This window comes from Dermacentor variabilis, chromosome 2 (genome assembly GCF_050947875.1).
Source record: "Dermacentor variabilis isolate Ectoservices chromosome 2, ASM5094787v1, whole genome shotgun sequence".
In the NCBI taxonomy this organism is placed as follows: domain Eukaryota; kingdom Metazoa; phylum Arthropoda; class Arachnida; order Ixodida; family Ixodidae; genus Dermacentor; species Dermacentor variabilis.
The window spans coordinates 179,290,364-179,303,769 of NC_134569.1; the positions used below are offsets into that span (position 1 = coordinate 179,290,364).

Consider the following 13,406-nt stretch of genomic DNA (forward strand, 5'->3'; position numbering starts at 1 on the left):
AATTGAGGACGACGCAACGAGCTATGGAAAGAAGAATGATGGGTGTAACGTTAAGGGATAAGAAAAGAGCAGATTGGGTGAGGGAACAAACGCGGGTAAATGACATCTTAGTTGAAAACAAGAAAAGGAAATGGGCATGGGCCGGACATGTAATGAGGAGGGAAGATAACAACCGATGATCATTAAGGGTCACGAACTGCATTCCAAGGGAAGGGAAGCGTAGCAGGGGGCGGCAGAAAGTTTGGTGGGCGGATGAGATTAAGACGTTTGCAGGGACAACATGGGCACAATTAGTACATGACCGGAGTAGTTGGAGAAGTATGGGAGAGGCCTTTGCCCTGCAGTGGGCGTAACTAGGATGATGATGATGATGATGATGATGATGATAATGATGATGATGATGATGATGCATTTCGCGCCTGAACTTAGCGTGAGACGTGAAGAAAACGCCTAGCTCGGAGGTTACGTAAAAACAAATGCGTTATATTTACTGATTATCAATGTTGTTGTTTTTTACCACGTCCGTGTAGAACCACAGAGAGATCACAAAATAAATGAGTTGTCAGCTGCGGAGAAACGTTATCCATCTGTATAATTAACACGATCCCATTCAATGCATCGGAACGAAGAACAAAATTTGTAAAATCGTCATTTTACAGTTGGCATTGCAAAAGTTTCGGTATTTCCTGATCACATCCAAGTCTCCTATATGACAACGTCTTACAAATTAACGCTGAATTTACGTCTGAAAGCACGAAATGACCCACGTGCTAATGTCATAGATAATATTTAATTTCAGAACGACTCATCCACTATCAAGTACGCCTTGTCTTCTTTCTCATTTGTGGTTTGAGCAGCTGGAACTTGCATTCGCAGCATCCTCTTGGCGGCAGTCGACCAGCATTACAAAAAATTTGGCAAACTCTAGTACTCGCATTGTGATAGCGCCCTGCTGCTCGGCATTTGATATTTAAACTCTTGACTCGAGTAATTATGGGGCTATAGGAAACTGAAGTTTACTTGTTCACTGCGACTAACGTCTAGTACAGCGTGAAACCTTTGCTTTTTCATACACACATGCACGGTCCCACTTACAGTCTGATCTTACACACGAGATCGCGGGGTCGATTCACGTCCATGGCGGCTGCCTTTCGCTGTAGAAATGACGCTAGTGCATTGCACTTGGGCGCTTTGGCGAAGAACCCTAGGTGGCCAAAACAGCTTAGTGTCTCCCACTACGGCGTCCTTCATAACTCACTGCGCAGCCATTCAATTTAATAAGAAGTTTAATTCAAATTTGTTCTAGTACATCCACCGTGCGAATGTGTTTAATCATTCGCTTTTTTTTCTCGTATGGTAAACGAATCGAATGTATTATTGGTAATTTTTCTTTTCAGACTAACTCTGCTGATATATCTGAAGTTGCCATGAGATGTAACAATGCGAAGCTTTACAAAGAAAGCTTTCCACAATATCAGGCAAGATCATTCACAATCTTCTGCTTAAATATGCGACCAAATAATGTTACACTCTTACACTAGACCTAATAAACTACACACTATTTAAATATCACGCGATAATTTGCCGTCATTAAATATACAAATCTAAAATTAAACTCAAATTTGAGATCTTCTGCGAAGTGATATATTAACTTGTAAATCTGTAAATGGCCGATGTGTATATGATCTATGTAGAAATGCTTCCTTTAAGGTGGGTGATTGACCGTGCGATAATGTGCGGGTCCTGTGTCTTCTGGGCCCGCTTCATCCCCTAGAGGCGCAGCTACAACGAAATTTGTGCGCACCTGTTGTGGAAGGGTCCGCTCATTAGTGCAATGATTGGACTGGGGGTGCCGCTGAAAACTGTCCCCAGCTGCTGACGCTCTCGCAAGGACGGCGAGTATACATCGACACTTGCCTAGGCGAAACAAGTAATCGTTGCTTCTACACCGTGTGCCACAACAGCCAGGTACAGGCAGCGTCACCCTAATCCAACACATGAAGATCAGCAAGAACTTTTATCTCGCGAACGTGCAAATAAGGACGTAGTATATAGTGCTTCGCACGACGATAATTCCCATATAGGGAGTTTTGTCCGTAATGTTCTCTCTGAACTTTTTCTGTTGCAAATATTTTGGTGTTTCTTTTCTCCCCTTCTTAAATTTTGATGTCCTTTAACACTGTACGCTATCATTGCAGTGTCGCACTCTTTTTCTTATTACGTATTTTCACTTCGTGTTTCTTTACCAACGTTTTCAGCGGATTCATCGTACCTATAACACGTATCTGCTGTCATGCGGATTACGTGCTCTGTGGCTTTTTCTGTCCACGTTTCTGTAAACACATACCTATCACATATTTTAAGCAGGTTCTTAGTTGTTTTGTGCTTGAAACTATGATGTTGCACTTCCTCTATTCCAGATACTCGGCCTATATTTGCGCTAACTGATTAAATTAAAATAGATGAAAAAAATATTTTTTCTGTTGTAACCCTTCCTATGCATGGCGAAGAAGACGCCACTTCCGTCTTTGCCGTCCAACAATTTCTGATTGGTGAAAACGTTGTATATGGCATAAAATCAGCGAAAAGTGCCGAAGTGCGGAGAGAGTATCAGCTTGTTGTTAAAGGAAGAAGTACAACCATAGGCGCGCCTGACATACGGGCCCGTTTGTGCGCGCAGGGGACTCTATAGTGAAAGCACGCAAACATCGCTAAAAATAGTGTGGTGAGAGTAGCGCGAGTCGCCTTTCGATGACTGTGTGTTGAAAAATAATTTGCTTATTCGGACGAGTGCACCCTTTAATTTGCGATTTCTTGCCCTTTTGCTTTTTGTCGAGTTTTTTCTAAGATACAAGTTAATGGAAAGATTCCTGCTGTCGACATTGTCGCCTTCCTGCTGTATAGTGTTGGATCACCATTACGCCTTCTATGCTCTTATATGTACGTTCCTTTAATAATAACTGTTGGGTGGATTCGCCCGAAGAACGAGGTATTGAAAAGGGCAGGAAAGTCTTGCGTCCTACAGAAGCTCCTCCGACTTTGTTCTCAGATTAGGCAGGGGTGACATGTTGGCACCAACACAGCATGGAGGCCAACTTCTGCTGCGCCGCAGGAACAGCGCCCTGTTAGCTCACACCGTGGCGTAGGAAGGCGTCTCACACCGCGGCGTAGGAAGCACCCACGCGCACACTCGCTCCAGCACTGCCAGGGTGTAGGCGCGCCTGTGCCGCCTGCCTGACTAAATTCGCGTTATGAGAGACGCCGCCCCCGACATCGCAGGTGTCGCACATCAGTGGCGTAACAGACGAGACACAAACGATACCGTCAAAGTGTGAAGCTTGCAGCGTTCGTTCCCTTCCGCTCAAACCCCTGCACGCATCTCGGTCGGGCATCAACACAGCTGGAACACTGGTGCATGTGCGCACGGCACCCATGCACAACAGTGGTGCGCAGAAGGCTGACACGGCTCCGCTGTAGAACCGATTGAGCGCAGCGTGAGGGCGCATCTGTTTGGCTCATTCGTTATTTTTCCTAGGCGAACGCAGTGCGCGCCAATCGCGTCTCTCGAGACAACTCCTCAATCAGAGCCCCGTAAAGGTGTCTAGGCGGACTGCCAGTGTTCGCGTTGACATCCCGAGATCCGTGTCCGCGGTGGTGGTCGGGGCCACGCATTCCAGTACGACTTGTATCGTTCGCCCGGTACAAAAAATTGGAGGACGCTTAAGCTTCGCCTTCAAGAGTGGAACGCGACAGCGTTCCCGTCGACCCGCCAAGGGGTATTGGGCTACGGCGCAGCGACTACGCGCCCCGCATCGGACGCGGTGAGCGTCGAGCAACGCAGCGTTCGGCGCGGCAACGAAATGTGCGCCTGAGCAAGCGACGCACGCCTGAGCCTTAGAAACAGCTCGTTGCTAAGGCAACACCGCGTTCACTAGAGGCGCTTTTGTACCGCTTTGAAGCATGGAACTCGTGGCTCAATGGTAACGTCTCTCTCTAGAATAAAGAAAAAAATCAGTGATAACGTCTCCGTCTCACATTCCGGAGACCCTGGTTCGATTCCCACCCAGCCCATCTTGCAAGTTGTTTTTTTATTCATGAAGTGCATGCTGGGATTTATCGCTCACGGCCAACGCCGCCGACGCCGACGACACTGGCTTTTCTGCGACACGAGCTCCTTAACGCTGTCGCGTTAATACACCTGCAAGATTAACCAAGTCCGATTCAAACACATCGCAATGGAGCTGCGCAGTTGAAGCCAGACAGCTCCCGTTTGTCCCTGCAGCGTGTTTACGTCGACGACGCGACCGCCTCCTCCGAAGGTGCACTGACGTGGCCACCTGTTTGTGCAGCAAGCTGGTCTAGCTGTAAAATTGCAGTGAACGAAATGTTTCGTTATTTCGCGCATTTGCTTCTCCGCCTCTTTATTGAGCGTTTGCTCGAGACACTTCACTATTGGCGAACTTCTTTCGGGCGCGCGTACTGCGCATTTAGAGCGAGGCGTGCATGTTCGCGTACACGAATGAAAGCCGTTTGGCTGTGCCAGTAAGTTATTGTCCACAGCGACTACTATTTTGTAATTTTGTTACATTGCATTTTAGCGTGAATTCAAGCACATGTTCTACAAGAAGAATGCACGCAGCTGAACTTTTATGTATGATTGCTAATTTACCATTAGAAGAACTGAGCTTTGCGTGGTAAGGAATCTGGGCAAATGAAATACTATTATAAGATTCGTTATAATAAGAATTCGTTATAATAAGAGAATAAACTCAAAAGAGAAGTTGTTTTTTGTTTTTGAGCAAATCAATTTTGAGGAAGCCAGCAAAATGTAGAAAAATTGGGAAACGAAACATTTATTTTGTTTGTTTCTTTCTAATGGGAAGCTTTCTGATAAACCCACATGGGCCTCCCGATGTAGGTTTGCGCTACAGTCGGGTGGACGCTGTTTCCTTTCTTTAAACATCGTCCATTCAATGATTTTTCCCAGAACGGATTTCTTATATCGAGTACCCGAATGCCTGGAGTTATCCAAGCATTATATTTTCTCTTGATAAGCTCAGATGGTGGAGCAGCTATCCCGGTAATGTGTCGGTTTACCAACGGTTTCACCAACGTCCAGCTTGTCGTTTTATCGAAAATGAGAGCTTATGTTCATGCGTCATTGAAAACACGAATAGCGACACTGAACTTACAAAATTCACACACCGCGTGTCCTCGGTGCACTTGATCCTCTATGAAGTCTCTATAGGTATTATACTTTCCCAATATTTGATGACGGAATCCCCGGTAAAATTAACTCCGAGGGAGTTTTCTCATTAAAGAGTTCGCTTTTTCTATTGTGTGGTCTCTGGGCCACATACAGGATTTATTTCATATCTATTCAGGTTGCAATGAAACCATCCTGCCATTTAAATTTATCTTGCGTGCAATAGTACTGCGTGCCTACGTAATCACAATAGGCGAGGCCTGTTGTCCTGAACGCAAAGCTAATCTGAGTACTCTTGAAAATCTGTTCTACCAAGTATCGTCTCTTGCAAAGCTCCTGCTTTTTGCGCTTCTGCTGCAGTAGATAAGTTCAGAAAATGTTGAGCCCCGAGGCATAAATTTTATTTCACATCCACATGAAGACACTGAACGATCGTATGGGGCTCCCCATTTCCGGAAGCGCTGTAAAGGTCCGCGATTCGTCAATTCCTTCTTGCAAGTGTCTCTGTGCTGTTCAAAAGCTCAGCCAACACGCGTTTACCTTTTACACAGTAACCTAATTCCGCAATATGGCTTCAGCAGACATGGAGAGGCCTAGTGTACGCCATGAATGGCACACAGTTATACAATCAGAGCACTTTGCCGGACATTCGCGGGCAAGAAAACGACATTAAGCCTCCCCACGCATCTCTGTTAGGATTGCAAACACTCATGTTCAAGGTACTTGAGAACTGTTGGCATCATGGCGCTGCATTTATCCGTGGGATGCAGCGCACCTTGTGGCGGCCAAGCTGCATAATTTCGCTGTCTTTCACATTCACGTCAAACAAGCGACCTTTTGCAGGAAGTACACGGAATTTCTGCAGGATGCTTGTCAAGTACATGTAGATCTCAACTGATGCAAAGCTTTCTCCGGGGCACATTCTTCTGCCTGGAAGGAATAAAAGAATCATCCGTCATAAGTTTAGGCTTCGAAACCGGATCAACGCACTCTAAAGCATCTTTAACGATATGTGCATAACGTTGTTTGTGCGAGTTCCTAACTGCCTGGGTTTTTCAAGGGAGCAAGCAAATTCCCAGGTACGTTACGGCATAGTAATATTTCCCATTTTCCCATAGTAATGCTTCCCGTACACGCGCGTGTACGGCGTTGCTTTGTCATCATTCCTGTTCCAACGTAGTGGCGCACGTGTAATGACTACTGAATTATGTTTTGACAATGCACTGCAGCGTTTGACCGTGGCTATTCTGTCAGCGCTGTAATGCAGTGTTTGTCTTTGTCGAGGGCACGCTGTGTGTTTGGTCACCCGCTCCGCGACTGAAGGTATTTTTATGTTGCTGCCGAGGACGTTACGCACATTAAGAAACACGTTTGATGCCATTCTCAAAAAATTAGGCGGCCGACACAGTTCCATAATGCATCTGCTAGTTTAGCTGGTTTACAGCAAAATTACGTATTTTGGTGCAATAGGGCCATGAGTGCCAAATGACATTAGTTAGGTTGGTTAAGCAGGTGATGGATAAGCAGTTTTAAGTGGTCCGACACGACGCAAGCCGAACCTGGTCAGGAAGCACGAAAGGGTGTGCAGGCACAAATTATGGAGCTCGGTATTATATCTGAGATTTTCCTGACATGTGGCGCATATTTCCATTGAATAGAAAGTTTATACGCTTGTCGCAAGAAAAGAGGAGTTACGCACGAAAAAAGCGTTTTAGTAATTTTGTGATCTTATTGCGTTGGTTTCAGGGTCACCAAAGTGACCAAACAGGCATTGGCGCAGTAAAATGTTGCCGCAATAAATTGGAGACACGTTTTCGTGCATTATTTCTTTCAACATAAATTATGAATTCTTAACGCTCATCTAAAGTTTTGCTTTCCGAATGGTCGTCAGTAGTCTAAAATACTGTTTAACAGAAATTTTTTCGGTGTAATTAAAATACGCAACCTTTTCGTATTAGAATTTGGTAATAATATCTATTTCCAAGAAAATAGTGTGAAGCATGCCTGACGATGGCGAAACATGATAGACCGTGCTGCAACTAGTGTTCAAGATAAACCGCTTGTCTGCAAAATGAGATTTTTCTTGTAAGGAAAAGAGAGAGCGAGAGAGATAGAGAGGAAAGGGGAAAGGCAGAGAGGTTAAACAGAGGGGAAGATACGGTTTGCTACCCTACGCTGGGGAAAGAGGGGAGCGGGAGGTAAAGTGATAACCAAGTGGAGATGAAGAAAGAAAGGAGCACAGATATACAATCGCAGTCGGTCATTGTCGCCGCACACTTTCTTGTAAGCAAAACCTTCATAACAATAGAAGTAAGCAAAACCTTCATCCATCGTTACGGGAACGTCATATGTATACCTGTTTAATCACGAGACCTTATAATACTACAGCAGTCACCAGCTTCTAGTTTCTGTAGCTTCGCTTTTTTGTTCATTTCCCTTCAAGTAAAACATTTTCTCCTTCCTATTTGTGTAGCATGTTCAGTCGGTAACAATACGCAAAACCAAGTGACTATAATTACGAGCGAAATGTAAAGTTCGCATGGAACTGCAATGTGCCTTCATCGGTGAAAATTTCTGCAAATGAGCCCTGCGATCCTGGTTTACTTCGATGGCTGCGTTGACTTTCTTTTACTCGCTCGGCTGGATGTCTTGTGACTGAGTCGCGACATCATGTCACTGATCATGTCTGTGGTTATATGAGAAAATCATTCTCGGGTTTTTGCGTGCCAGACCCACGATATGATATTGAGTCACGTCGTAACGCCGGTACGGCGTGTTTTGAGCATCTGAATTTTTCATTGTGGATCTAAATCGAAGTAAACTAATGGTTTTGCATTTCGCCCGTATATTAATGCAGCCGGCGCTGCCTGCACCTACCCCGCAAACTCGAATACGGCAGCGCGACGCCATACCCGCTGGTCTATCACGTGAGGTGGTTATATGGAATATACACTGAATCTGTAACATTGAATGTCCTCCTAATGCTGCCGTGTATAACGCTAGCATTAGCAAAACAAATAGAGAGAGAGGGGGGGGGCTCTTTATTAGAAAAACTGAGAATTTTGCCGGCGCGTACATAGGTAGTAATCGCAGAGCACCGTACTAGACGAGTACACAGCCCGAGCGCGAGCAAACGAATGCAAATGCAACTATTCTAGCCGGGGCGTAGCATACGACAAACGCGAGTCCCCTTGCTGACGTCACCGAAACGCCGTTCGCAACGTCTCCGTTGAACACGTACGATGAACACGAGATGCAGGCAACCTATGGCTTCTTAACCTTTGTGTGACTGCTTCCAGGAATTACGTTATGCCATACTTGATTTTACGCACAAGCGTACATGCCCCGTCTGTGAAATAGGCGACATTATGGTTGTCGCCGCGAGGGAAGCGATGGCCACAGTGGAAGGCACCTGGAAGTGGAGAAGACAATCGTGCGCCGGGGTTGGTACGGAGACGCCACGAACATGCAGAGTGAGCGCAGCGGCGTGGAAACAGAAACGGAAAGGGCGAAAGCGCGGTTGCGGACGTTAAATGCACGGCCACGCTGCGACTGCGACGCCTGGTGTGCCACAGGGAAAGCACCCGTCGTTAACATCGGTGGATTCACCTGTCCCCATAACCACTGGCGCGCACTGAGAACAGATCCCTTATATAATAGTGCACTGTAAAACGGGTTCTGTGTGTGCTACGGGCGTACCCGATTCGTCGCGTGATCGAAAGAACGGGCAGTGAGCGAGAACTAAAGTTACTGTCTGTGCTACCAAAGCTACCTTTGTTAGCATATACAGTAACTCGAGGTCAGAGCGGCGACGCAAGTGGTGGCAGGCTGAGCGTGAGTCAATTAACCCCGAAGTCGTCGTCAAGCGTTAAGCACGAGCTGAACCAGACCGGCAAATATCGCGGGCTTGGATTGCTAAGAACAATCCTGAGGAACGTACTAGGCAGCTTGCGACAATGCTGGCGTGATAATAGTAAGCCTTAAAAAAGGGGGGCAACACTTACACACCATATATATACGTTGTGTGCCAAATATCATAGATTTAAAACTATGCAAAGGTCATGAAACTTGACAGAACTAAGGTAATGCTAGCCGGCGATCGGATATACTCAAGATTACTTAAGGCATTGCACCTAATTGCAGCATTAGTACTAATTAATTAATCAACTTGTCAAACATTATAGTTACATGAAAAGCGTCCATGAGAATGTTGCAGAGCAACATGCAGAATTCGTGATACAGCTTTATGCTGCTGAATACGTACTACATAAAAGTGCTTTTCCGAGCGTGAAAAGGTTTCTTTCACGGCAAAAGACAATGCAGCCAAGTAAAGCATCAGGGAAAACAGCCATAGTTAAAATTGGCGAGTGGAAAATAACGAAGAAAAGCGAAACGAAAGTGCACGATAAGGTAACCCGTCGCCGGTGGGAGGGGAACCCCCATCTGTACACGCGTACGTTGCACTGCTACAGCGATGGCTGTATATCTGTCTAATGACTTCGGTATTCATGTCCACTAGATCTGCCCCTAGCGGTGCAGCTAGCGCTACGCAGAGCCATTGTGGGAGCATGTGGAACATCCCGTTTTGCCCGATGGCGTGAAGTAACACGTGGGTCTTAATCGAGTAGGCTATGTGGCCAATAAACCCTGGTATGCCACCCAATGACTTGATGGCCGCCAGACCCGATACCCTCGGCAAGAATAAACCATAGAAGAAGGGGAGCCAAGGGGCTCGACCCTGGTAATCATTACCACAGAAGGCCAACAGACAACGAAGCTCTGTTGCGATGTTGGGCGTCAAAGAGGGGAGGGTGAACACGCACGTCACTCGCTCGTTCGTTCGTTCGTTCGTTCAGGCTATTTAACATTGACAATTATTCTCAATGTTTCCTGGATATCCTGTGGCGTTTCCCACGTTTGTCTATGTTCTATGTATTTGCTCGTAGCGTTCTGCAGACGACTATACATATATATATATATATATATACATATATATATATATAATATATATATATATGTATATGTATATATATATGTATATGTGTATATATATATATATATATATATATATATATATATATATATATATATATATATATATATATAAATATCATTTATAGAATATAGCTTCGAGTGCATAGTACAATTGTTGTCCTTGAGCTGCATTACTCAGAGGGGCAGGCAATCTTTGCACGAGAAGCCTAAACGCTTCCGTATTGCAAAGCCCAGTATCCCGTCTCCAGTGCCATGTCGGCTTATGGGCCCAATGGCGCGCTCTGGATGCTGGGGCGCTAGCCAGGCGCAGCACACTACGAGGCACTGGGCACCATTGCGGAAAGTAGCTCTAGAGCTTGAATTACGCGGTGCCTGAACACCGTAGATGTATATATTTTTATTACAGAAAGCAGCAGCGAGCGTTTTAGTGCAATAAAAAAGTAAGAAAAGAAAAATTAAAAGCCTTCGGCCCACCATTCGATCGTCTGACCTACACACTCCATGCCCAGTACTTTATCTCTACACTACGCCAGCACATGGGTAAGTGTGGATACTTCGCCATGTCAAGATGCTGGCGCATTTTTAGTTTCACAGACAGACGTCTCAGACAGACATGGTAAGTGCGCTATCGCCCCACGACTAAAATGTGCGCCTGTATCAGAAGCAAAACGTTGTTGTCCGTATTCAGTAGTATGCTTGGAAGTGCCCTAATGCCTATTTTAGTTTGCGATCAGTATTTGAACTTCGAAAAAGGTCCTTGAACCGCCGACCCGGAACGCAGTTCGCGCTGTTACTGCCGCTTTTGGTAGCCATTTCTTGTTGTTCGTGCAACCGATATGGGAAATTTTCTTAGTTCAACGATCCGTTTCAATGGAGACGTCTCTCTAGTCACATATCTTTGTTACAGAAATCTAGGTTAGCGCTGGCAGCATTCGGAGACAGCACATATACGTATGTTTATAACGCGTCATATCGGCCCTCATCGCTTCTTGTGCTAAGGATGTAGACTAAAAAAAATGACTTATTTAAGAACATCAATGCGAAAGCTAAAATACGGAATGATTTATCCTTGTTAGACCTGATTCCTTAGTCCCGGCGGGCCTACAGCGTGTAGACAGACTCGGCGGTTACGCTAGGCCTAAGCTTCTGTTGAAGGAACCGATCTCGGCGCGAGTACTTCGCGAATGCTAAAATGTATGTATTTGAGCCTCAGAACCTTTTATCTATTAGTTTTTAGTACACTAGGGAAAGTAGAAGCGAACAATTCACCTCAGCTTTGTTATCGCAAGAATAAAATGTATAATGATAGTGGCAGCAATATCAATCAGCGCTAGGCTTTGAACTCAGGGTCCGTTCGAGCGCGTCTGAACAACCTCTGGGTTTCGTGTCGACTCTGCAACATGCGACAACGGCGACAAATCGCAGTCAACGCTTACACACAAACTACAAAAAAAACTAGGCGTCCTCTGTGCTTGCATGGTTTCGTTCAAGAACACAGTTATCCGCCCCGTCAAAAGGGCAAATGTAAAACACGAAAATGATCTTCAATGTCAAATATGCAAACAGGCCAGCTCACGCACCTTTATTCCATGCTGCGACACGAAATAGAATTTTATGACCCCAAGATATACCGTTCTTTATTACAAGAGACTAGTATGTAGCGATGAAACTGTATAAACAATTTAATATTCAGCAGCATCTATGCCCTTGCTTACTGGAACCAGTGCGGGAGTTTCATGTCCGAGCCAGCGAACTGCAGCGAGAACCTGTGCGTATGCAGCATAAACCAGTGTGTCCCAGCGTCATGGCAATGAAACCGGCTTCTCGTCCAGTGTGACCCGGCTCTTATCCAGCGTTCTCACTGGTGTCCTAGGGACTCCGCGCCAGCGCCAGCGTCCCCAGTGCGATCCAGTGTCGGAAAACGAGCGGGTTTCACGATGGAAGGCACTGAAAGACGCCGGTTTATGCAGTAGGGCTAACAGACTCGTGATAAAATATACGAACTAGATTTTAACTGATATCCCTACGGCCCATGCTACAACATACGAATGTAGCGGGTGAGACTGCAAGCCACATCCACTTGAAAAGGATGCTGTGAATGACGTCATTTTGGAGAAAAGAGCCACCAAACTCGTGGTAAAAATGCGCTGAGTTGGCATTACTTTTTAAACAAAACGCCATTTAAACATTGAAGCGGAAAATGAACTGGACCGCCGAAGTATTTCTTCTCAAAATTCGAGACACACACACACTCACTCACACACACACACACACACACACACACACACACACACACACACACACACACACGCGCACACACACACACACACACACACACACACACACACACACACGCACGCACGCACGCACGCACGCACGCACACACACGCACGCACGCACACACACACACACACACACACACACACGCACGCACGCGCGCACGCACGCACGCACGCACGCACACACACACACACGCACGCACGCACGCACACACACACACACACACACACACACACACACACACACGCGCGCGCGCGTGTCCCTGTGTGCGTGTATGTGTGTTTGGGATAGCAACGTTGCTGTTTGATGAAGGAATGGGCTATGAAGTTATGTGCTGTGAATCTGTTACTTTCTGAAAAGGTGGCAGCTTCAATGAGCGCAACAATCCTGAATTCACAATATGTCGTGAACGCAATGCAACTATCCGGACATCGCATAGGCATGTCTGGTCATCTTATGGTAAACGTCTAAATGAATAAAGTCAAAGCATGCGTATGTGCTATGAATTGCGCATCTATAATGACACATCACTGTATAACGGACAGTTAGTTTCTAGAAAAGACACAACACTATAAGCTGGCTAAGAAATGAAGGGGCTCGAATCGAGAAATGTTGAAGAACGTACAAGCGCACTCCAAGACCATTTAAAGGAATATTTCAGTTTGGGAGTCTATGGCAACACAAATAACGTCCTTGTCCTTCTTCAGTTCAGTGTCATGAGAAGCTGCACTTTGTTCATTGATTTCGCGCTGCTCGCCACGCACTTCACTAGCAGCCATAACATCTCGAGATTGATAAAGTGTGTCTGCTACTGAAACGAAGAATCTGTAATCACGAAGTTAGTGCTAAATATTTAACGTAAGCTATAACCTGGTCATATCAAAATGCAGCTGTGTGTTTCTCTCTTTGTTTGGCTTACCCCGCT

General features: G+C 45.7%; 1 protein-coding gene across 1 annotated transcript in view; it reads right to left on the reverse strand.

Annotated features, from left to right (window-relative positions):
• Window positions 1-5,585: 5,585 nt before the first annotated feature.
• LOC142571087 (cytochrome P450 2C6-like) overlaps window positions 5,586-13,406 on the reverse strand; it is a 153,145-nt gene continuing 145,324 nt past the window's right edge. The window contains exon 10 of the mRNA XM_075679378.1: window positions 5,586-6,136. Within this exon, the coding sequence (XP_075535493.1) occupies window positions 5,946-6,136 (191 nt within the window). The 3' untranslated portion in view covers window positions 5,586-5,945. The remainder of the gene's footprint in view (window positions 6,137-13,406) is intronic.